The 22,387-nt window shown below is 38.6% G+C and overlaps 1 protein-coding gene across 3 annotated transcripts in view; it reads right to left on the reverse strand.

Moving 5' to 3' along the window:
* LOC129775256 (sodium leak channel NALCN) overlaps positions 1-8,267 on the reverse strand; it is a 30,364-nt gene extending 22,097 nt beyond the window's left edge. The window contains exons 1-2 of one of the 3 annotated variants that reach the window (XM_055779757.1): positions 7,775-8,267; positions 19-204 (exon numbers count right to left, since the gene is read on the reverse strand). In XM_055779757.1, coding sequence (XP_055635732.1) covers positions 19-204; positions 7,775-7,867 — 279 coding nt within the window. In that variant the 5' untranslated portion in view covers positions 7,868-8,267. Of the gene's footprint in view, positions 1-18; positions 205-7,596; positions 7,721-7,765 lie in introns of those variants that run through there. The other 2 variants (XM_055779756.1, XM_055779758.1) reach the window with 2 other exon arrangements.
* Between the last annotated feature and the right edge of the window lie 14,120 nt (positions 8,268-22,387).

Genomic DNA, 22,387 nt, shown 5'->3' on the forward strand with positions numbered 1-22,387 from the left:
GTTTCAATAGTTTCTCACCCTTAGCAATCCTCGTATGTGCATCTTCGCTATCATCTCCGCTGTGAAGAGCAACGTCACCACGATATCGCTGCATAATGTACAATATTGCAGGACGGGATAACGTTCATACGTTTTGGGCGTGTTGAGTGATACCGACGTAAGGGAGATCAGCGCACATAAGCGCATCAATCGACGAACCCAGAGCTAGATTTTAAAAAATAACAAGAAAATATCTTTAATATAACATTGGTTCACAATCAACGGATAGTAGCATAATACATAATACATAATACTTGACATAATAAAGTCTAAATAAATAACAACTTTTAAACACATATCAGATGAACGCTTTAACAAGCAAGGGATGCATATTTATCATGAATAGCAAGAGGAATATCAAATATTAAGAGAGAAAATATACAGAGAAAATAAGAACAATATGTATTTTTTTACAATGTAGCATAATTTCGTCACAATTATTTTAATTGCTGCACACCTAAGCTGTTATTTTTGATAGTTGCACATTCTTGGTTCCAAGCATTTTTTGAGCTTTGCTGAACTGAACACAATATGTGGTAGGCCAAACTCTCTAAGCTTTATCCTGTTGCCTACAATACCATATACAGCAAGGATAGCCAAACTTGGTAGCAAGCAACTTGTTGTTTAAAAGATAGGCGGAAGTCAACCAAAACTGTAACTTTCTACTTTAGGGTAATGTTTTACGAGAAACGATAGCTCTCGCTATATACAAGAAGTTCAAGAAAGGTGTACATATCATAGGTGTACATATCAATGCGAGTGATGTCGGGAAATTGTGGTGGAGTATGAATGACTTTTGAGCAATTGCAAAGAAACCACGAGCGAACTTTATGTGCCTTGTGTTTGGATCATTGCTTTGATAAACCTGGGATCCTTGATTCAACGTAACGTCGATGGGGCCGAGAATGGGTCAAAAAAGGTAGTTTTCGAACTTTTTATTCAATAATTATCGTAAATTAGAGTAAAACGCAATTCAAATTCAAGATAATTTGACAACATGGAAGTTTCTTGAAAGTTTATTTGAGTTACGAAAATAGTGTCAATCCACCTAGAAGTGCGATGGAAATGTTTATATATGAAGATTTTTCTTGAATTTTTGGTTCTTGGAAGGATATCAAATTTCTTTAGTTACTTTCGTATCGCTCATGAGGTGAGGTACTCATGGCCTTGTGGTTAGCGTGGCGTTCGTCAAGATGGGGGCTTCGGGTTCGATTCCTGTTCGGTCAGAAATTCTATCGACAAAGGTCGTTTTTGTGCCTTGCACTGGTTCAGGTGAACACTGTCTAAGGTGTGGTGGGAAGCGCAAATGGGCATTGCCAGTCTCCAAGAAAAGCTACAAAAATCCGGAAACAGCGAATTGACGCCGCTATAAGCGTCTTTGCCCAGTCTAAGTGGTACTCGGGACGTAAAACAGCAGTATCACGATGGTTTCACGATCAAAACTGTTCTCATTTTTTTCTGGTGAACTTGGAACATGCGAAATGCTCTTTAGTAGCGACTTCACAGTAATCTGATAAATGCCCCAAGTTGCATTTTTGATTCTCCTTAAGGTTTTCAATTAGCGGCTTCAGCAATCCTGGAAACTGTGGCTTCTGTGAAGTTGTCACTGAGGAAACGTTTTTTTCCTTATACGTGCGAAGACTTTGCCTCCAATTCCACTTCATAGGTCCGAAAAAAGTCACATCTAGCGGAGGTGTAATAAGTGTTGAATTTGGAGAATTCCTACTTCCTAATTGTGAGTGTATTGGTGTATTTTTGCATGTACATTGCAACTTAGTTGTATATGTTCAATTTTATGCTTGACCCATTCTCACCTCCACTCAGCGTATATAAGAGATTATTTCGCAAATGTTGAAATTCCTAACTACACATCAAACTTTGATGAACTATTAAATAATAACTATTTGTACTACAGTTAAGGATTATGTATTGGAAGTAGTGGAAATATGTCTCCTAAAAAACGGCTCACAGCTTTAAAAAAATATTCGCAATATTTGTCAAGATATTAATAATAGTAACTTTCTCCGTTTTTGACTCCTTTTTAACCCCATCGACGGTACCAGAAAGAACCCAATGTACCCGCGGGTAACTACCCACAAACGATTCCGAATAGAGTAGAGAAAGTAGGGACGCCCCATGAACCATATAACTCCGAGGCTAGGGTAAGCTTCATATTCCTCCTATTGTCGATCCGCTAGGGGCTCCAAATGTCCCAACATTCAAACCTCCTTCTAGATTATTGGACATCGACTGGGTCCTACACTTTATTAGTTGGGAGCGATGCAAGTTATTTCGAGCTTTCCGTTTTCCAATGGGTGCCTTCTTTTCATCAGCAGCTACCATCATTCCACAGAAGCGTATGAATACACTGAATCAGAGAATTCTGGGTTTATAACTGATATGAAAAGAGTTGCAAGAGAAGCCGCTAACAGTTTCAATTTTGTTTATCCTTCAGGCGTTGTACGGTAGACCAGAACAGTTTGTCCACAAGTTAGAGGCCAAAGCTCGGGCTATGGCTGCTCTCAAAGCAGAGAGATTTAAAACGTTAATTCAGTTTGCGTTGGCTGTGCAAAACTTGTGCGGTCATCTGGAGGCTGTAGGAATGACTAATCATCTTTTTAACCCTACCTGAGGTCGGCTTTTCCGGTGCTAGGTGCAAGTTGGAATTAGGAAAAGCGATCAAAGCGTGTAGTGGATTAGAGCGTGTTATTGGGTTCTGCTTCAAGATCAACCTGCACGAGGGAATGAAATCGCTAGAAGAGAGTTACGTTGTACCTACGAAAAGGATGATTCTGAGCTTCATAATGAAAACTTACTATACTTTGGGGCTGGCAGACAAAATACTTCTTTGAAACGTTTTGAGAGTTAAGCTGGATTGGGACAATCGCATTCCTGGAGACCTGTTCATGTGGTGGAAGTTGTGGTTGCAAGCGTTGAAGGAGCTCCGATGTTACCTTCCGGAATACGATCCCATTTGTTATGATGATTTGTAGCTCAAAGCTCTTGTGGGCTGCAGTGAACAAGCCTACACTGCTGCAGCTTACTTCCGTATTCACGATCGAAGACACATACGATGCGCTCTAGGTTCCTCCAAGATAAGATACAATGATAAAGAGTTGCAGACGGCCGTGATTGGCACCCGTTTGCTCAAGTTTTCATTATGAACGGTAACGGTATTGAATTAAAGAGACTTTAAACTCAGAGAGTTCATTCGTCTCTTCGTTATGAAGCTCAGCATCATCCTTTTCGTAGGTAGAACGTAACTCACTACTAGCGATTTCATTTGCTCGTGCTGGTTGATGCAGGGCAGAAAAAATCTTCGTTTCAGGATAATCCAAGAACACGTTCTAAGTCAGTGGTGCCGTGTGTACAAAGGCACTTCTTTGGTTCCGAAGATCAGCCAACTATCTCGGTTCCGTATTCCATCCTTTGTTCGACCCTCCATCTACCTAGGAATCGATTACTTTGGACCCTACCTAGTAAAGGCCGCATGACTGTTAAGCGCTGAGTTAAGCCATTTTCATGCGCCTAGCGCCTTCTATACATATTTGTATAGAAGTAGTGCACAGTCTAACAACCGAGTCCTGAAAGATGGTAGTTCGTCGATTCATCGTTCGCAGAAGAGCACCCCAAGATGAGTACACAGATAATAGAACGAACTTCATAGGCGCCAGCGAAGAAGAAGAAGAGTTGAGGGAAATCAAGCTTATTATGAGCAGCAAGTGTTTGGACGTGAACACTCAATAGCGGCTGAATCCACCGAAATCGGGTGCCTTTCAACACCGATTTGATCTTGGGGAATAGAAAAAAGTCGCATGGGGCTAGATCTGGCGAGTACGGGGCATGTTCGAGCACTGGAATGCCCTTATCGGTTAAAAATTGCTTCACCGACAGCGCGTTATGGGCAGGTGCGTTGTTGTTCGTGTTTTCCGTCACACATGATTTCCGACGCGCACTACAATCCATGTTCCATTCAAACCACTGCTGCTCGCAAACAGCTATAGTGACCAAAACGTGTTTTCGTACTTTTAAAGCAGACATTTCAAGCTACCGAACGCACTATTCGTTTTTCCTCCCATCCCTCTAGGGCGCCCTTCAGGCGCGCTGTCTCGTTATTTAATAGCCATATCTCGTATGGTCAATTCCCAACCGTTAACGTTTCTACCGCTGGACAGTGAAGAGTAAGAATCGTTAACCCTGAGCCACTTTTTGATGTTTAGTACAAAATAAGTACAAATTTAGTACAAATTTTGGGGTCGCTGGAACATCATATATTTGTCGATAATAACCCGTCAATCTCAGTGGTTCCACGATGTAGAACAAGAAAGAAGCATTGATCATGGTAGCCGACGGGGAAGTACGAAACCGATGGACACGCGGACGCGTGAGTCAAACCGCCCCTGACAGAGTTTTATGTCAAGCGGATCTGGAAACATCGACCGTGTCGAAAAAGTCGGAAAAGTCGAATTTATTTACGGAACGATGACGAAAGAGGTTTATTTGGACATATTGAAGCGAAAGTTTCCAGCAAGTTCGCAAAAAGTGAAGCTCGGTCGCCGGTACACATCTCAGTGAGCGTACCACGAAGCTGACATGAAAATGTTTTACGGAAAAAGAAATCAGAGTTTTAGAATGACCAGCACAAACTCTTGAGATTAACCCCATAGAATATTTGTGGTCTATTTTGAAAGTTAAGATTAATAAAAATAACTCAACTACGGTAAGTAATTACAACTGAGTGAAACAAAATCAGAAACTGCAGCTAAGCTTGTTGAATCAATACCACGGCGATGCCAAGCAGTCATTCATGCCACGAGTGATCACATAAAAGATTCAGCGGATACCCTGAATATACTTTTTTGTCTTATTTTTTACTGTTATTTCAATCATTTGATCTCACGAATTGACCAAGTTTATTTTTATGTTACATGACTACGAATTGAACTTAATTTAGAAAAATAAACATCATTTTGATAAAGTGTATTGTATTATTTTCAATGATTATTTGAAGGAAGTTTGAAAATTTACCGGGGTGGAAAAACTTTTTTTTTACGTACTGTAAATCGGACATTTCGAAACTAATGATGTTAGGTGGAAGATCTTTTTCTTTCTGATGCTTTGACGAGCCAGAATAGTTTTGAACACAAAACAGCTGTTTAAACCGTATGCAAAATTGATACATTCGAGACGATTGAAGAGAACTATACAAGCAGAGATACGATCAAATGATTCTACAAAATGACAGTGCCCGCCCATATGTTGCGTCGATGGAATCCTAGGAGAAGCCCTCAGAGGATGTCTTTTTTCCGAAGTGGAATTCAAATACTAAGGAAAATGCAAGATCTTTTTGAAATTTTAACGGTTTGACATTCGAGCACAGTTGTTGATTACAGTGTTCTGGAAAATTTTGGAAATCAGCGAAAAAATAAAGTCAAAACGTGATTAAAGATTTATTACGGCTTTTGTTGTGAGATATCTCAATAATAGTGTCAATCAATTCGTTTCAACTTTCAGTAACAAAGATCTTTTGCTCAAGAATATCTATGTCTGTCTATACCGTTTTTCATATTTCGGACAACATCATATTTTGGACACTTTGTTATACTATCATGAAAATCAAGCACTGATGATATAACTATAAAATTAATATCACAATTGCTTCTTTAGGGTAATCCCTTGGTTTCACTATCACTTCATTTGAGAATTATATTTGTATTATTACATAGTAGGAAAAAATCCATCCAAAATCCACTCATTATCGTTTGTGTTTGACGTTTGCTTAGCGTGATAACGTAGAATTTACCTCTTCATCAATATTTAAATGTTTCTCGCGTTTCATCAGTTTTCATCATCGTTATCAGGTTATTGTGATTGCTTGATAAGTGTTTCGCAGTTGACCGTGAAATACAGTGGAGTCACTTTTTACGCGGGGAATACGTGCCGCGTAAACAAAAACCGCGTAAATTCCAAATCCGCGTAAAAAAACAGCGTAAATTTCAAAATCCACCTAAAATAAAACCGCGTAAATTTCAAAATTTACGTAAAAATAAACTTTTAAAATCCGTATAAAAATCTAACAAACAGTGAATTATTAATTAAAAATGCAACTCATATTTTAACAATTGATTAACTGATTTGTTTTGTATGCCGCAATCATGATATCTGTATCTGCTTTTATTTCTCAGCTACTAATCAGTGATACAATACAAACTTATTTCGTGAAAAGTCACATCAATTAGCACATTGAATTTGTACGCGGTTGATACGTGCTGCGTAAAAAAAACCGCGTAAATGTCGAAATCAACGTAAAAAAAACCGCGTAAATTCCGAATTCCGCGTAAAAAAAACGCGTAAATCCCAAAATCTGCGTAAAAATAAACCGCGTAAATTCCGAAAACCGCGTAAAAAAGCCGCGTAAAATAAAACCGCGTATAAAAAAACCGTGTAAAAAACGACTTCAGTGTATAATCAAGTGTAATGTAATTGTGGTTCAAAACATTACAAAATAAAGTGTCCGAAATTTGAATTCAATCTGTCCGAAATTTGATTTTTTATAAATGGTGTCCGAAGTTTGATTCTTATTCGCTTGATTTGAAAAGCATTTTATTCGATGATTGTTTTATGTTTTCAATCAAAAAGATACCAATGTGGATTTGAAATCAACGGGACGGGAAGGGTGAATTCCGCAACTATAATACTCCGGGAATGAACACGGAATTTGGTGTTGTATGATGGAGATATTATAATTTTCCTATTTGATACATATAATTAGTTCAATAGCAGTTCAATTGTATTACTTGTGTAAATTTACGTTTAGTCCCTTTCATGTACTCCTAATCCTGCTGTGTATGTATTACAAGTTCAGTAGTATCTTATTTTATGGTTAATCGATGTTAATGTTAATCAATTAAAATCCACTTCATTTCTCTCAACAGTTCTTTCGAGTCGTTTGCACAAGAATCATTATAATGTCTAATTTTTCCAACAGTTTACATGTTCCTATAGCAACCTTCTATGTCTACTTATTGTGTGTGATCATCCTATGTTTGCTGTGTTTCGCGAGCGTGCAACCAAAGTAGACAGCTTAAAAGCATTTTGAACTAATTTATAAAAAATATCAACCATAAAGTATAAAGTTGAGATCTGTTTTCTGCATCATATGCCTTAAGCGTCCGAAATATGATTCAGAACGGTATCTAACATTTATGTCTGTCAAACGCACTATTTAGGAACCCTTGATAGCATAACATTTCTTCGTTTGAATTCTATGTTTTCAAGAAAATATTTACAGTTCAATTCAAAACACGTTTATTAGACATTACGAAAAGAACGATAGAACGTTGTCAACCATTCGACCACGTGACCTACAATACACATGTTCATGTAAATATATATGTAAACAAAACCGGTATTGCCAAAACATGCAGAAAACATATAAACTAGCAAAAAAAGAGCAATGTTTACAAACAAATCCAAGCGTTAGTAGAGTGAGAAATGAGTGCTCCATAAAAAGAGAGAATATGTGCTAGTAAGGATTCGTCTCTCTGGGAAAAATACCTTCTACAACGCATGGTCAGCATAACTATATACTGTCAGATGATGTTAAAGAGCAAAAACAGTCCAATCTACTACTGGAGATAACACTGATACTTAACCACAACACCAACCATCCAAATGAAAATTTACAACGAAATCTAGATTATGATAAATGATTCTATTTGAAAACCTTGTTAACCCATTCAATATCAGCACTTTCGTTAAGCGATTCTTCGGGGCCATAATCCGCCAGTATCGATTCACCCTTGATGCTTTGCTTTCTACCCAGCATTTTCACTGTTTTCCAATATGGCAGCCACTCGATCCAATCGCCACCCAGCTACCACACCCTTAGTGATGTAACGAAAATATTTTTCTTCCCTTAGGTTTTTCCACCCTCTGTAAATATGGTTTATTTTTGTGCATTTGTGGTTCGCAGCGGTCCACTGTAAGGCATTGAAACACTCGATGCTATTATTAGAACACATTTTTCATAACAATTTTTCAGAATGTTTCAACGTAATTCTTCCCATGATTGTCTGTTACAATGCTCAACACAACAATCTGATCTTTAGCAGGAATTTAGTAACGTTAATTGCAACCTAAACACTGATGCACAAATTATGGTTTTACTTTAGGCAACATGCCATCAGACTTGATTGCTTGAATTGTGGATCAATATTGAGCTCTCGAATGTGATTTGACTGACTGAAACGCCAATGAGTTTGCGCGTAAAGGACTGGAAACATATATGGAACGTAACGCATCAGTATACGCTATACTTCTGGATATTATTATTCATTTAAAATATTGTGTTTAAATATAACATTATTTATCATATATTTTCCATTTTCATGAGACCTCTGCTTTCATCCTATTTCCCTGTTTTGCTACTTTTGAATGAAAGAATATTTTAGTTTTTACGAGCATAAACACGCAATGCAGGAAATTTTCTTTTGATGACCAGATATAGCGATATTTTGTTACCCCTAACTGTAAAATGAAACCTGCGAGAAACTTGCATAATTTAATGCATTTGTGCTGAACTTTTCGAATAAGCTAAATAATTTTCACATGTATTGGGATTACAGAGGGGGAGTTTACATTGATGTACATTAATTCCTTTTTCAAGCTTTTCTTGTTGTACGAAGATGTGGAATTGAAAGTATTATTGGAAATACTTCTTTGAAAGTCACGTTTGTTAAGTCTCCTGACATTCACATAATAAATTCACATAATAAATTAAGACAGCTCAAATCGGACGACTCATTTCTGGAGTTTTGCGACTACCAACACATTTGGCGAAACATTTTCATTTATATAGATATCAAACATCAAATTGACTAACAACGCTTACAACGGAATTGCAGAACATTTGGGAATTCAATTTTCGAATTTTCCCATTTTCTTTCAGTGTTTTCGGAAAATTTTCAATTGTCATGTTTGGTTCGAATATGGTTGGTTGAAATATGTGTGATATTTTTATGGGACACCCTTCCCCTTCCAGTAGAGGGGAGGGGGGTTGTTATACCATCATAGGAACATTTATTATACAGTAAAACCTGTTTTTGTGTGGTTTTTTTTATGCGAATTTTTTTGTGCGGTTTTCTGTTCTTGTGCGGTTTTTTTTGTGCGATTTTTTTGTGCGGTATATGAAAAGAAGCATATTTGACGAAGTTATCGTCCATTTAGTTTTCTTCAATTGTTTACATGCATTTCAGTGCGAAAAAAGCATATTTGCGTCTCAATTATCCACTTTTGAAATCATTCCCTTCCTCCCATCAAATGCTCTAAGTTTTTCTAAGTGTTTGCATGACATGATTTCTAACAGCAACACGATTCAACATGCAACTAAGAGCACAAAACAGCCACGCGCTACAGAAAAGGCAAACTGTCCCGTCGCAAAGCAGGGAAACAAAAGGAAATTGAACGGTGAACGGCGTGGATTTAAGTTATTTTTTTGGGGGAAACTTTTTTATGCGGTCCCTATATACCGCACAAAAACTATTTTTTCAAAATGTGTAAAGAACACGATTTTTTATAGCTACTGGTGAAGTGTTGCACGATTTTTTTATGCGATTTTTTTTGTGCGATCCCTATCCCCCGCACAAAAAAATGTTTGCCTGTACTGTGAAGTTCTCACATTCCAATTTTGGTTCCATTTGCTCTATTATTTCGAGTTATGCAGAAATTTGTGTTTTGTTTGTATCCCCTTTAAGAGAGGGGAGGAGTGTCGAACCACTACTGAAACATTTCGTACCCCGTAAAACCTCCACATGCTAGATTTGATTCCGCTTGATTGATTAGTTCTCGAGTTGTGGAGAAATTTGTGTTTCATTTTCATGGCAGCCCACCTTAGAGAGGGGGAGGAGTATCGAACCACCATAGAAACACATGCCAAATTTGGCTCCATTTGCTTGATTAGTTCTCAAGTTATGCAGAAATTTGGTCGACATATGGGTACCACATGAGTTGACAAGACACAAATGGATTGGCTTGTTTACAAATTAGGGTGTTACGATCAAAATTGGGTTGACTTGAACATCATCCAATGCCCTTCAGTTATCAAAATGGCGTCCAAGCAAGAGATGCAGCGTTATTGAAGTTTTCGGGATTTTTAAGATAGTACTGAATTCAAAATGCAACCATAAACGAACCAAGATGGCCAAAACAGGATCCTGGTACACGATGATGCTGACGAAGTTCGATCGCGTGGTGATAGACGACGAAACCCTTCTCAAGGCTTCCTGGGCAAAAGCTTAGAGGGCAATCGAAAGGGGAAACCGGAACGAAGGCCATGAAGTGGTATACCGTCAGCAACGTGCAGGTAGTGTTCAAGAACAACTATGGAAAAGTTCATGTTATAGAACCTTTCTGGGTTTTTATGTTCATTATTTCGTCATACTACATCTTTCATTTCTGTAATGGGGTGTACTCGAAAATGAGGAGGTGACGTACGAAGTAGAGGAAGGAGGGGTAATGCGGTCACGTGGGGTAAAGTGGTCACCTGCTTGTTTGGTAGTATGTAGTAGTATGACTATTGACACCGTATTGATAGTCATCTTATGTTTGAAGAATTTCATGACTTTTGAGTCACCCTGTACTACAGTGAAGCTGTTGTATGTCAAAAAATAAATAAAAAACAAAAACGCTCCCGTTTTGTGCGTTTCGAATTTATGGAATTTCTAGTGAAATTTAGTTTATTTTTTTTTTCACTCTTTTTTCCAATAATGAAAAATGTACTATTTTCAATTTTCATAATAAAAATCGCTTACTATCTTGAACTACAATAAGTTGAGCTACAATATTCTCCGAAAAACGGGAATTTTAGTGGTATGTGGACACAGGAAATGGGCATGTTCCTTAGGGTGACCACATTCCTCCCAGTTCCCCTACAAGGTTTTCAACGTTAATATGGCTCTACCGAATAACGAAGTGGTATGAAAATAACATTATTCGAAAGATCTGCAAGAGATGTTTTTTACTTATTGGCCATAAAAACTTGTTTCAGTAGCTCAAAACTGCTTAGAAAGCAAACTATTTAAATCATTATAAATAACGATAGCTTCTTGAAATTTCATTTCAGTCTCGATTGGTCTGCGTTTGCATGATGCGTCAGCTGGCCAACCTCTGTCCGTTTCTCTGTTGCTGCCGTGAAAAAAGGAAGGGGAAAACAAAATATCCATTGATCTATTTATTGAGAATTGATTTAGATGCAACTTCAAACAAATGATTAAGCCCAAAAGTATCAACCAAACTCTAATCGATTACTCACAAGATATTAAATTTTCATCTACTTTCGCACCGTATAGTGAAGAACGTCGGAAAACTCGAGCAAGTGCTCTGAAAGATAAATTTTCGTTTTTCAATCTTCTGCAATGGTTTTGTTTGTATTGGTGGAAGCATCGTTATTTTTTCGACACTGATGCCAAACAACATCATCGAAACAGCTATAAAAACCACTCAATAAAATGTTATTCCGGAGTCATAGCGTCCCATGTCATGAAAATCAATAGAATAAAATTGTGTTGATATCAATACAATTATTATTTTTACGTTTAATGGGTCTATAATGTAAGTTTTAGCAACTTTAACATTGGGTAAGAAAATTGTATTGCAGAGCTCGGAACACTGCCACGGCTGCCTATGCTTTCAAAAACAGTAAACGGAAAAGTATTAAATTCAATCTAAATGCCTCGGCCAACGAAGAGAAGGGTTAAGGCTTTCCAACGTGAATATGTGAAAACAATACGATCAACGAAGGAAAATATTAAGGAATTATCAACATCGAGTTACTATGCGGAAGAACTTGTTAATACCAAAAGTGCCCCAATTCGCATGTGTTATAAATTTGCTCATGTTACGCTCGCGTATAATCAGAATCATATGCAAATGTACCTTCTATATATATTTATATTTGCAATTGTTCATCGGAACATATCGTTCTTACATTTTACTTTAGTATTGAATTGTTATTTGTTTTTTTTTTCAAATGTATTCAAAGACTCGTGTCAATGAAGCGCCACACAGTCTGATAAGTGAATTGATCTATTTACGTGTGCTTTGCTCTTCTCTCACAGACACTATTATCTCATTTTTACACGAGGGTTTACCTATACTACTACAATGGCTAGCTTCCACCTTCACCTTAAGTAGGTTAAAAAATACGAACATGATGCCGATTTTTCCAAAAATCATTCACTGTTTGAGCATTATAAAATTGGTTCTGAAAATGGTTAATAATCATGAAAAAATCGGTTCTAACGCAATTTATTATATGTATTAGTTTCAAATGTTAATTTGATTTTTATTTTACAAATATCTTCACACGGTACGAGAAAACATCTTCAAATGTCTTCACCGGAAAACCTTCGATTTGTGAAGTGGTCGTTAGAAAGATCTAGGTTAATCTATTGTATAGTATAGGCTGAAAATAATAGAAATGCAATGGCACAATCATTCGAAATTTCCAGCGCAAATGAACTAATGTCTTCTAGAGACAATATCGATTCAGACCGCTTCGTTCGCTGAGACTAAAGCCCTACTTCTTCGACGATATTTTTGGCCAATAGTTAGAATTTCATAGAAATAATATCTTTTAAACATGAAACATTTCATTAAGGCATCAAGCTAGATGGAAATAAATAAATTAATAAATAATAAATAAATAAATAAATTAAAAATCTACGTAAGCTGTCATACTGAAATGTCTTCACACATTTCTAAATGTTTTCAAAATCTTTGGTGCGCCGCAAAGTGGAAGAGAGACGAAATCGCTAGAAAAGATTGCCTGACTAATTTCCAACAACGATTAGAATTTAAAATTTTCATTAATTTGTTTTTTACTTGACTACGTTATACTTGTTAACCTTTTTTTGTTTTGTTTCAATTAATTAATTTATAATGAAGGAAACTTCTAATGGAAAAACCCTTTTTATTTGCTCAAAAATAACATGCCTATTATTGACCAACTTACCCCGTGTTGGTTAGTTGGTCAATTTATTCTCAAATATAAAGACGTTGAATAAAAGAAAAATGCCAATTAAATGATCCCTTGTTTTTTTATTTAAAGGGTAAAAGGTAAGCTCCATTGTGGTACATAACGTTCTAACGCAAAACTTCGTACTGCAAAGTTATAGCCAAATTTATTCAAAACTGACCAACAAGCCTCGCCCTACACTACTACATTAATTAGATCTAGCGCAGAATTTTTGCAAATCGAAGAACCATCTCTGAGTATCGTTGTGATCAGACTCAATGCACTGGTAATTTTTCTCCCTGTTGAATGGAACAGTCTAGACGAAATGGTCATTAAGAAGGTTTTATTAAAATCCATCGATTAAAAATTTGCTACTGAAAGGAGAATTTCTCATAAGATGAGTAAACCAGGTGAAATACTTTCCGGGCCCAGTCCAACGATGGAAGAGGGAATGTTGAAGTGCATCAGTCATTTTCATCGGTAATTACAAGAACGGTCAAAATCGTCTAAAGAAGAAGCCGAAATTTTGGAAGCGATTCAAGCTCGACATATGTTATGAGTACCTGACAGCGAAATGAAAAAGTCGATTTGACAAATTGGCAACTATGAAGTTTCGGAAAGGCAGCTTTTGCTTGTGATAACAAGACTTCGTAGACATGAAGGCCGTTGAAATTGATTGATGTCAAATGATGTCAATAATGAGATTCAATTCCTTGTTTTTAAGAGGCTTTAAACTTTGCAGTTCATTCGCCTCTAGATAATGATATTACATTGAATGTGTTACAGTTCATCGCGAAGAATAGGTTCGAACTTCCAAGAATCGATTCCAAATCGTACAATGAAGCAGTTTTTAACTGTGTACGTTTCTGTGGCATCTTATGGAGAGGCTTATTGCTGCGCATTCCATTGAGTACGCAAAAAGAGAACGAAAGTTCACTTTACGAGAAGCATTTGTACAATATCACTGTCGGTCTCAGTTTCCAAAGATATTTATTTGAAAATATTTATTTGAGTCACATTTCGACATCCACAAATAACCCATATTTTATTTATTTTCGTATTTTGTAACTGTTTGATTTTTCATTCGAAAACGTCCACTAAGTATCATAGAGGGGTGACACCCTAGTAACCCGCTCCGGGTGTCACTCGGCCACGTTACGCCACTGACCGTGGGCTATTTCAGTCTAACTGTTTAACGTCAAGCCTGATAAGAAACGACCAGAGTTTACGGCGGTTTCCACAGTGTATGCGAAGCTCTGTGAAAACGTAGACAAGTGGAAGTAGATTCCCGGGACTGTCATCGAAGCCATTGTTAAGGTGCGTCCAAATTATGCCGAATGATGCCGATCGGCCTGTATCAGACGGCATATTCGGTTTGTTATGTAATATGGACGCCCCATAGGGTGCACAAAGTCGAAACTCCATGGGTGCACGAACACGAACACACGAACAAACGAAGCACAATGCCGTCAATGCGAATTTACTTCGTTTTGTTTTGGTTCGACTTTCTCTGATCCAGACCGACTTGTTTCGGGTTGGGTTCGGCATGTGTCGAATCGGTTTTCGGCAGGTTGGCAAGCCCGGGCGGCCCGTCCACACTTAAGGTAATATTATATTATCAGGCACGTAGCGTAACCGGCACGGCACGTTTCATGCAAGACAAATAAGATTGCGTGTCTTTCAAATGTGTATGCATATATATAGCGGAACGGCTCCGGGCATACACAGCACGTTTCAGACAAATGCATGAAGGAATTCTCGAAATGTCGACATCTGGTGGCAATAATCATTTAGGGAGGCAGATTAATCTCTATCGAATTAGCAGCCCGGAAGGCAGTTTTAAACTGTTAAAATTTGAATGAAATCAATATAACAGGCCACTCAACAGAATCTCCCATCGATCGAACCTGAACTATAGCGACGAACTCTTTTAAGTAGAAGCTGGTTCAACAGATTCCAGCCAAGCATCTGCTCAGGCAGTATCAGCCTCCTACATCAGACAGAACTAGTTAGTAACCAGTTAGTAACACGAGTAACTAACTCAAGCTCAAGCTCAAGAAGCGCTTGACTGATCTTATTGAATTCTTTTTGACAACCAATTCGAGTATATCCACCTGACCTAGGTGAAGACTTTTTTTTCAAAAAGATTAAATTTTTAAATTGGATGATATAATAATCTGAGCTTGTCAACAGACCAGCAAACCCTTGATGAACTTCAATCTAACATACAAGCCATCATTACTGAAACTTTTGCGGGAATGGTGCACTGAGTCATCGAAAATTTGAGTACAATATATCAAAAGCACACACCAATCTAAAAAAAAGGTATAGGTGGTCCTCCGGATCATATTTTATAATCATACGAATTCTTGTGAGTTACAAATATGTGTTACGAATATTACGCAAAAATTCAAACGATATTATATATCTATACGAAGCCCTTATGTTGTTTCCTGTGTTACGTTTCACCTGTTGCATTCTCATGCTGACGTTACATGAGCTCTTGATATGAAAAGTTGAGAGAATATCAATTCAACAGGTATGTTTACTATGAAAGCATACATTCTCAATCACTCATTGTCCTTCCAATGCACTCACCACCTGTGGAGGATTCTCGTCCGTGGATAGTTATAAACATACGAAGCTAGTGTTTTTACAAAGCATTTGAGAAACCAGTACGTTTCCCCTGTTTATATATGTTTGAGGAAATGACCTTCGACCTCCGGAATTTCGTGTCTAAATGGTCTAATTCCACAAATACGAGGGTCGTTCAAAAAATAAGTTTTAGTGCCTCAGAAATCGCGGAAAAATGAAGTTAGAACAAAAAACAAGGTGATTTTCGTAATCTACGTTTTATTTTCTATTTTTCTACATAATCGCCGTTACGTTCGAGGCATTTTTCATAGCGTGGCACGGGTTTTTCTACTCCGAGCGCGAAGTGCGTAGCGTCCAACTTTTTGAAGTACGATGTAACTGCGTCACGAATTTCTTCAGTGTTATCGAATCGTTGACCGCCGAACGCCTGTTTCATCACCGGGAATAAGTGATAGTCGCTAGGGGCGAGGTCTGGGGAGTAAGGAGAATGCTCGAACACAGTCCATTTGAATTTTTTCAACTGCTCTTAAGTTACGCGAGCAGAATGGGACCGCACATTATCGTGGATGAGGAACACTCCTTTCGTCAATAAACCTGGCCTTTTGTTCTTAATCGGTTCGAAACTTCACAATAGTACGTAGTTGTTGTTTGATGTTTTACACAAAAGGGCATAAAAACCTCACATCTTTTCATAATACTTCTTGGGTGTTATCCATTTAATAAATTTCGATTGAATGCTGCAGCAGAAGAGTTAAAATCGAACATTTGATAGACTTCGTTGAATCTTGTCGCCATAAATCGAATTGGGTCGTATTGACCATATGCTGAACGACGACTGTCTAGTAACAGGGAGTCCCGCTGTCGAAGGGCTCTTACAGGTGCGTGTATATTTAGTTGTGTCAGTATTTCCGCTGAGTCAATATCGCCCAAAGGTATTTTTGCGACAAACATTACTTGGGCAGCATATCTCCTGCGTTCCAACGCGTCAAGCCCGAAGAGCTCTTCATAAGATGGTAAATTTAATGAGTCTCGCCATGGAAGACTACGGAGAGTGTATCTAATAAATTTCTTTTATATTGATTCGAATCTGCTTATCTAGGTTAACTAATACGGGCACCACACGATTGCATTTCTCGCGTAACTTTTGAAAAGGTCCTATGTAACAAATGTAAACAAATCGAGTTAATGGGTGCACGCTATTAGTTTTCAATCATTGAATGCATTACAAAAACAATCGTTCACGTATCTATCTTCTTCATCTTTTAATCACCGATGCAAAAAATTCCAGAATAGAGCGATGGTGAGTCGATATAAATCAAATTTAAAAAAAAATTAATTGAAAATTTTGTTTTTACATGTTTTTTAAAATTCTGATAAAATAGATATGAATAGCCCATACAATTTCCAGCAACTCACTCATACATCGGAAGATAGGCACTTTACAAGGAAAAAGTTTTTCGAGCATCATCTTTTTCATTACTATTAATGTTTGAAGAAATAAATCATAGTAGCAGTTGGTTTCTGTAGTCATGGTTTTGTTAGTCGTAGTCAATGTAAAATTTTTCCATCAGTAATAAACCAGACTTTGTATTGAACACACGTCTTTCTTCACCAGGTTATGGGCCCAGTTACATCTGGCCATTTTGAATTGGAACTGAAGCGGATAAGTTTTTGAAGAAATCAAGAGTTCAAATTACGGAAAATGTCAAACCCGACGAAAGTAGGAATAATTCAGTTTGCTGGAGAAGGATACGATGTTTGGAAGTTCCGGGTCGAAACGCAGTTGTCGGCTCACGGCGTAAAGGAGGTGATAACAGCTGATGTACTTGCCGATGAAGTGCAGAGGAAGACTTTTCAAGAAAAGGATGAAAAGGCTAAGGCTCTTCAAGTTTCGTACATAGCGGATTCTCACCTGGAGTACGTTCGTGACAAAAATACTGCTAAGGAAATGTGGAACTTCTTAGCAACCACTTTCGCGAAAAAAGGTTTTGCAGCACAAACATACATAAGAAGATCCTTAGCATCGCTGAAAATGGAAGAAGGAACACCAGCTGGTGCCACTGTTTCTGAATTGGATGCCATAAGTCAGCTGTTTATCTCACTACCATCGACGTATGATGTGGTTACAACGGCAATGGAGAACCTGGGGGAGGAGCAGCTGAAATTGGATATGGTCAAGGCGCGTTTGTTGGCCGAAGAGCAGAAACGATCAGGAAGAGATTTCGTAAGTGCGAATGGAATCGCGGAAGAAACGGCTTTCGTAGCGAAATCAGGAAAAGGGAAGGAGAAAAACAAGTTCAATGGAAAATGTTTTATGTGTGGTGAACAAGGTCATAAGAAATTTGCTTGTCCAAAGCTGAAAAAGCGATATGATCGAGCTCAAGTAGCAACAGTTCCAGTAGATCGAGAGGTGGTGTTGATGATTTCATCCCAGGAAGAAGATTTCAAATCGGAGTCATCTGTTGAATGGGTCTTGGACTCAGGAGCTAGTCGTCATATGGCAAATGATGAGCGCTATTTCTACGAATTTACGGAATTCGAAACCCCACTCGTTATTGAGAGTGCGAAGAAAGGTGAAAAGCTTGTTGCTACTAAAGAAGGCACAGTGAAAGCAAAAACATCTGTTGACGGTGATAATCTCACATTGTCCTTGGGAAATGTCCTGTATGTGAAGAATCTAAGTTTTAATTTTTTGTCGTTATCGCGATTATTCAAAACGGGAGTGTTCCATCCAGATCGAGCAGTGTTGTCCAGAAACGGCGAGATAATAGCTGTGGCGGAATTGCGAGGAAATTTGTTCTTTCTCAAGATGCGGTGTACAACGTCAGAGTTAGCCATGGTCATGATAGATTCTGAGTTGCAATTATGTCATAAACGATTCGGCCATTTGAGCTACAAGAATATAGTACGCATGAAGAAAAATGGAATAGTAAATGGAATCGGAGAAATTAAAAATGAAGGAGAATTTTGCGAATCTTGCGCAGAGGGCAAGATGATACGTTTGCCATTCAATAAGAGTCGACCGAAAACAACGAGACCATTGGAGCGTATACATACGGATGTTTGCGGCCAGATAACACCAACAACAGTAGATGGTTGCCGGTACTTCGTGTCATTCATTGATGATTTTACACACTTTGCTGTGGTATATTTAATGAAGCACAAGAACCAAGTCTTCGATTATTTTAAAGTATACGAGGCCATGGCGACGGCGAAATTCGGGAAGAAGATCGAAAACCTAAGATGTGATCTTGGAAGAGAATATTTTTCGAACGAGCAGCATTCGTACTATGTAAAACAAGGGATCCAAGTTGATTCAACTGTTGGCTACACACCCCAACATAATGGAGTAGCAGAAAGGTTCAATCGTACCATAGTGGAGAAAATGAGGACCATGTTAGCTGAATCCGGTGCACCGAAGTTTTTGTGGGGTGAGGCAGTATTGAATGCAGTTTATTCAACCAACCGAAGTCTCACTGAAGCGTTGGAAGGAAAATGCACCCCTGCCATACTAGATGTTGGTAAAATGAGGGTATTTGGGTGCCAAACATTTGCATGGATTCCGAAGCAAAAGAGAAGCAAACTGGACCCTACTGGTTTGTGTAGTGTAATGCTAGGGTATTCTCCAACCGGTTATCGCTTGTGAAATCAAACAACAAGAAAAATGTTCGTGGCACGAGACGTGAAATTCAACGAGAATATATTTCCATTTGAGGAAACAGCGAAACCGCTGAATGAAGTAGATGTAGTTTCGAGGAAAATTATTCCGGATGTTACGCCAGTCTTCGAGTTACGGAAAAACAACCAGTTAGTGCGCGAACCTGAAAGTGTCGTTGTAGATGGTGATCCTTTACCAGATGATGAGCTAGAAGATGACGGAGTTGCTGAAAATCCTGAAGAAGAAAACGCATCAGCGGTCCCACCACAATCAAACAATGGGAATGACTGTGAGGAGTGTATTCCGAGGTCTAACGGATGTTAAATAAAAAATGAGAATTTTTTCAATACCTTCTAGTAACTCAAATAAAGAGCGTAAAATTTTCTTTCTCCAAGAAAATTGCTCTTTGGGCTCCCTAGAAACAGTAGGCGTGTTTGGTTTTGCTATTTTGAATTTAGTCAAAGCAAAGATGGCGTCGAAACAGCACGTGCTCCGCGAACGCATTGTACGGTTCTACGAAACGCATTTCCAGCATGGAAAAAAGTTCACGGTGGCACATTTTAAGGAAGAAAATGTACCTGTCAGTACGGTATATCGTATCCTGGGTTCCCTGAACGTAGAGCGGAAGGTCGGAAGTGGTCGTCCGGTGACGATAATGACGAAGCAGAGGAAGACATCGTTAAAGAAGCTGTTTGACAACAAGGACGCAACCAGCCTGCGTGACGCCGGTCGGAAATATGGCTGCTCCCACGTATTGATCCATCGGACCCTCAAGATGGAAGGAATCGTCTGCAGGAAGAAGACGAGGTCGCCGGAGTACACGGAGGAGCAGATTGAGACGGTTAAATCACAGTGTCGGTGGATAACCAAAAAATACCGCGGGACGTCTTTCGTTCTGGACGACGAAAGCTATTTTCCGCTGTCCAAAACGCATATTCCAGGAAATGATAATTACTACTCCAGCGACAAGTCATCCACATCGCCTGAAGTGAAATACAAGTTCAAGCACAAGTTTGAAGAAAAAGGTTATGTTGTACATCGCCATTTCCGACCGGGGCATTTCAAAGCCTTGGTTTAAGCCGAGCGATCTGGCAATCAACCAACAAATCTATCGAGAAGAGTGCCTTGATAAAATCCCGCTGCCGTTCCTGAACGAGCATCACGCGGATGGGAAGTACGTCTTCTGGCCGGACAAGGCGTCATCCCATTACGCCAAGAAGACGCTGGCGTATCTTGAGGAGAAAAAGATACCGTTCGTGCCGAAAGATCGTAACCCAACAAACTTGCCCCAGTGCCGCCCAATAGAGGATTTCTTTGGCTCACTCAGTGCCCTAGTGTATAAAAACAATTGGAGGGCCAAGGACACGAAGCAACTGACTACAAGAATCCGGAATTGTATCCGGAAAATGGACGTAAGTGCCGTACAACGTTCTTGTGAGAGCATCGCGACAAAGTTGCATCGAACAGCAGACGACGGCCCTTACTCAAACATTCACTGACATTTTTTTGAAGAAAATACATTTTTTGACGTAGGACTACGTCTTTCATTTCTATACCGGGGTGTAAAATCAAAGTTTCGAAAACGAAAGCGTTACGCCGGAGACCGAGATTTTGAGCGTTAATAGCTCCTAAACAACTGAACGAAATGGTATGATAAACACTTCATTCGAAAGATAAAATGTCTACGCGTTATATACTTGTTACTTTTTGATCCAAAAACTTGTTTCAATAGTCTTAAAATTGCTTTCAAAACAGGCTATTGAAATCACCAATCGGTATATAAGCGAGCGGCGCTCGGAAATCCACTCAGTTCTAATTGAACAGCGATTGGAGCATGTTGTCGCTGTTGCGGTGAAGCTCTTTATTTATCATGAAAGCGCGGATGAACGGTGTCACCAAGAGCCTGTTTGTGCACCCTAGGCCAGAAGGGAATCTATCAGGAGGAGAGTGATGCCACAAACGGTTCCCTGGGAAGACATCGCTACACACACATACACGCGCGGCTATTAACAGGTGGTTATCGAGTTGGCATTAACCACTGGTGGGCTTCCAGTATCGAGGAAAATGTGGAAATATCTAATCGTTACTGAAAATAATTTGCCAGTTCCTTTGGGAATTTTCAAAATATATTCATGTGAAAGAGTTTAATTGAATGTTTTCTATCCATGTAACACTGTGACCAAATATGTTTCAATCAAGTGCTATTAACAGGTGGTTATCGAGTTGGCATTAACCACTGGTGGGCTTCCAGTATCGAGGAAAATATGGAAATATCTAATCGTTACTGAAAATAATCTGCCAGTTCCTTTGGGAATTTTCAAAATATATTCATGTGAAAGAGTTTAATTGAATGTTTTCTATCCATGTAACACTGTGACCAAATACATTTGGTTTTGTGGTTTTTCAATCAATCGCAATTAACAGGATAGCTTCAGAAGATTATTCTTCCCCATCAGTAGGATATTTCCGTATCCAATATTGTATGCGCCCGCAATCGATTATTGCTCAGTCGCCGAAAGTTCCAAGCTCAGAGAGTTCATTCCCCTCTAGTTTGCCTTCCAAATTGCCATCGTAAACCACACCTTCTCTCGATTCAATCACACACAAAAAGCATACTTAAGCGATATTCTGGTGGTGAGACACATTCATTTTTCGTGAGGACATCGACAAGACAACATCGTTGCCTAACGTGCTGGAGGAGGTGGACGGCGAAGGATCGACACACACACGCGCAGAACTCTTTCCGTTAGGATGCCATTCAGCATCGAGAAAGTTCCGGAAAGATCTAATCATTGCTGGAAAATAATCTGGCAGTTCCTTTGGGAATTTTCAAAATATATTCATGTGAAAGAGTTTAATTGAAGTTTTCTATCCATGTTACACTGTGACCAAATATGTTTCAATCAAGTGCTATTAACAGGTGGTTATCGAGTTGGCATTAACCACTGGTGGGCTTCCAGTATCGAGGAAAATGTGGAAATATCTAATCGTTACTGAATATAATCTGCCAGTTCCTTTGGGAATTTTCAAAATATATTCATGTGAAAGAGTTTAATTGAATGTTTTCTATCCATGTTACA

The sequence above is a fragment of the Toxorhynchites rutilus genome, chromosome 3 (genome assembly GCF_029784135.1).
Source record: "Toxorhynchites rutilus septentrionalis strain SRP chromosome 3, ASM2978413v1, whole genome shotgun sequence".
NCBI lineage: Eukaryota > Metazoa > Arthropoda > Insecta > Diptera > Culicidae > Toxorhynchites > Toxorhynchites rutilus.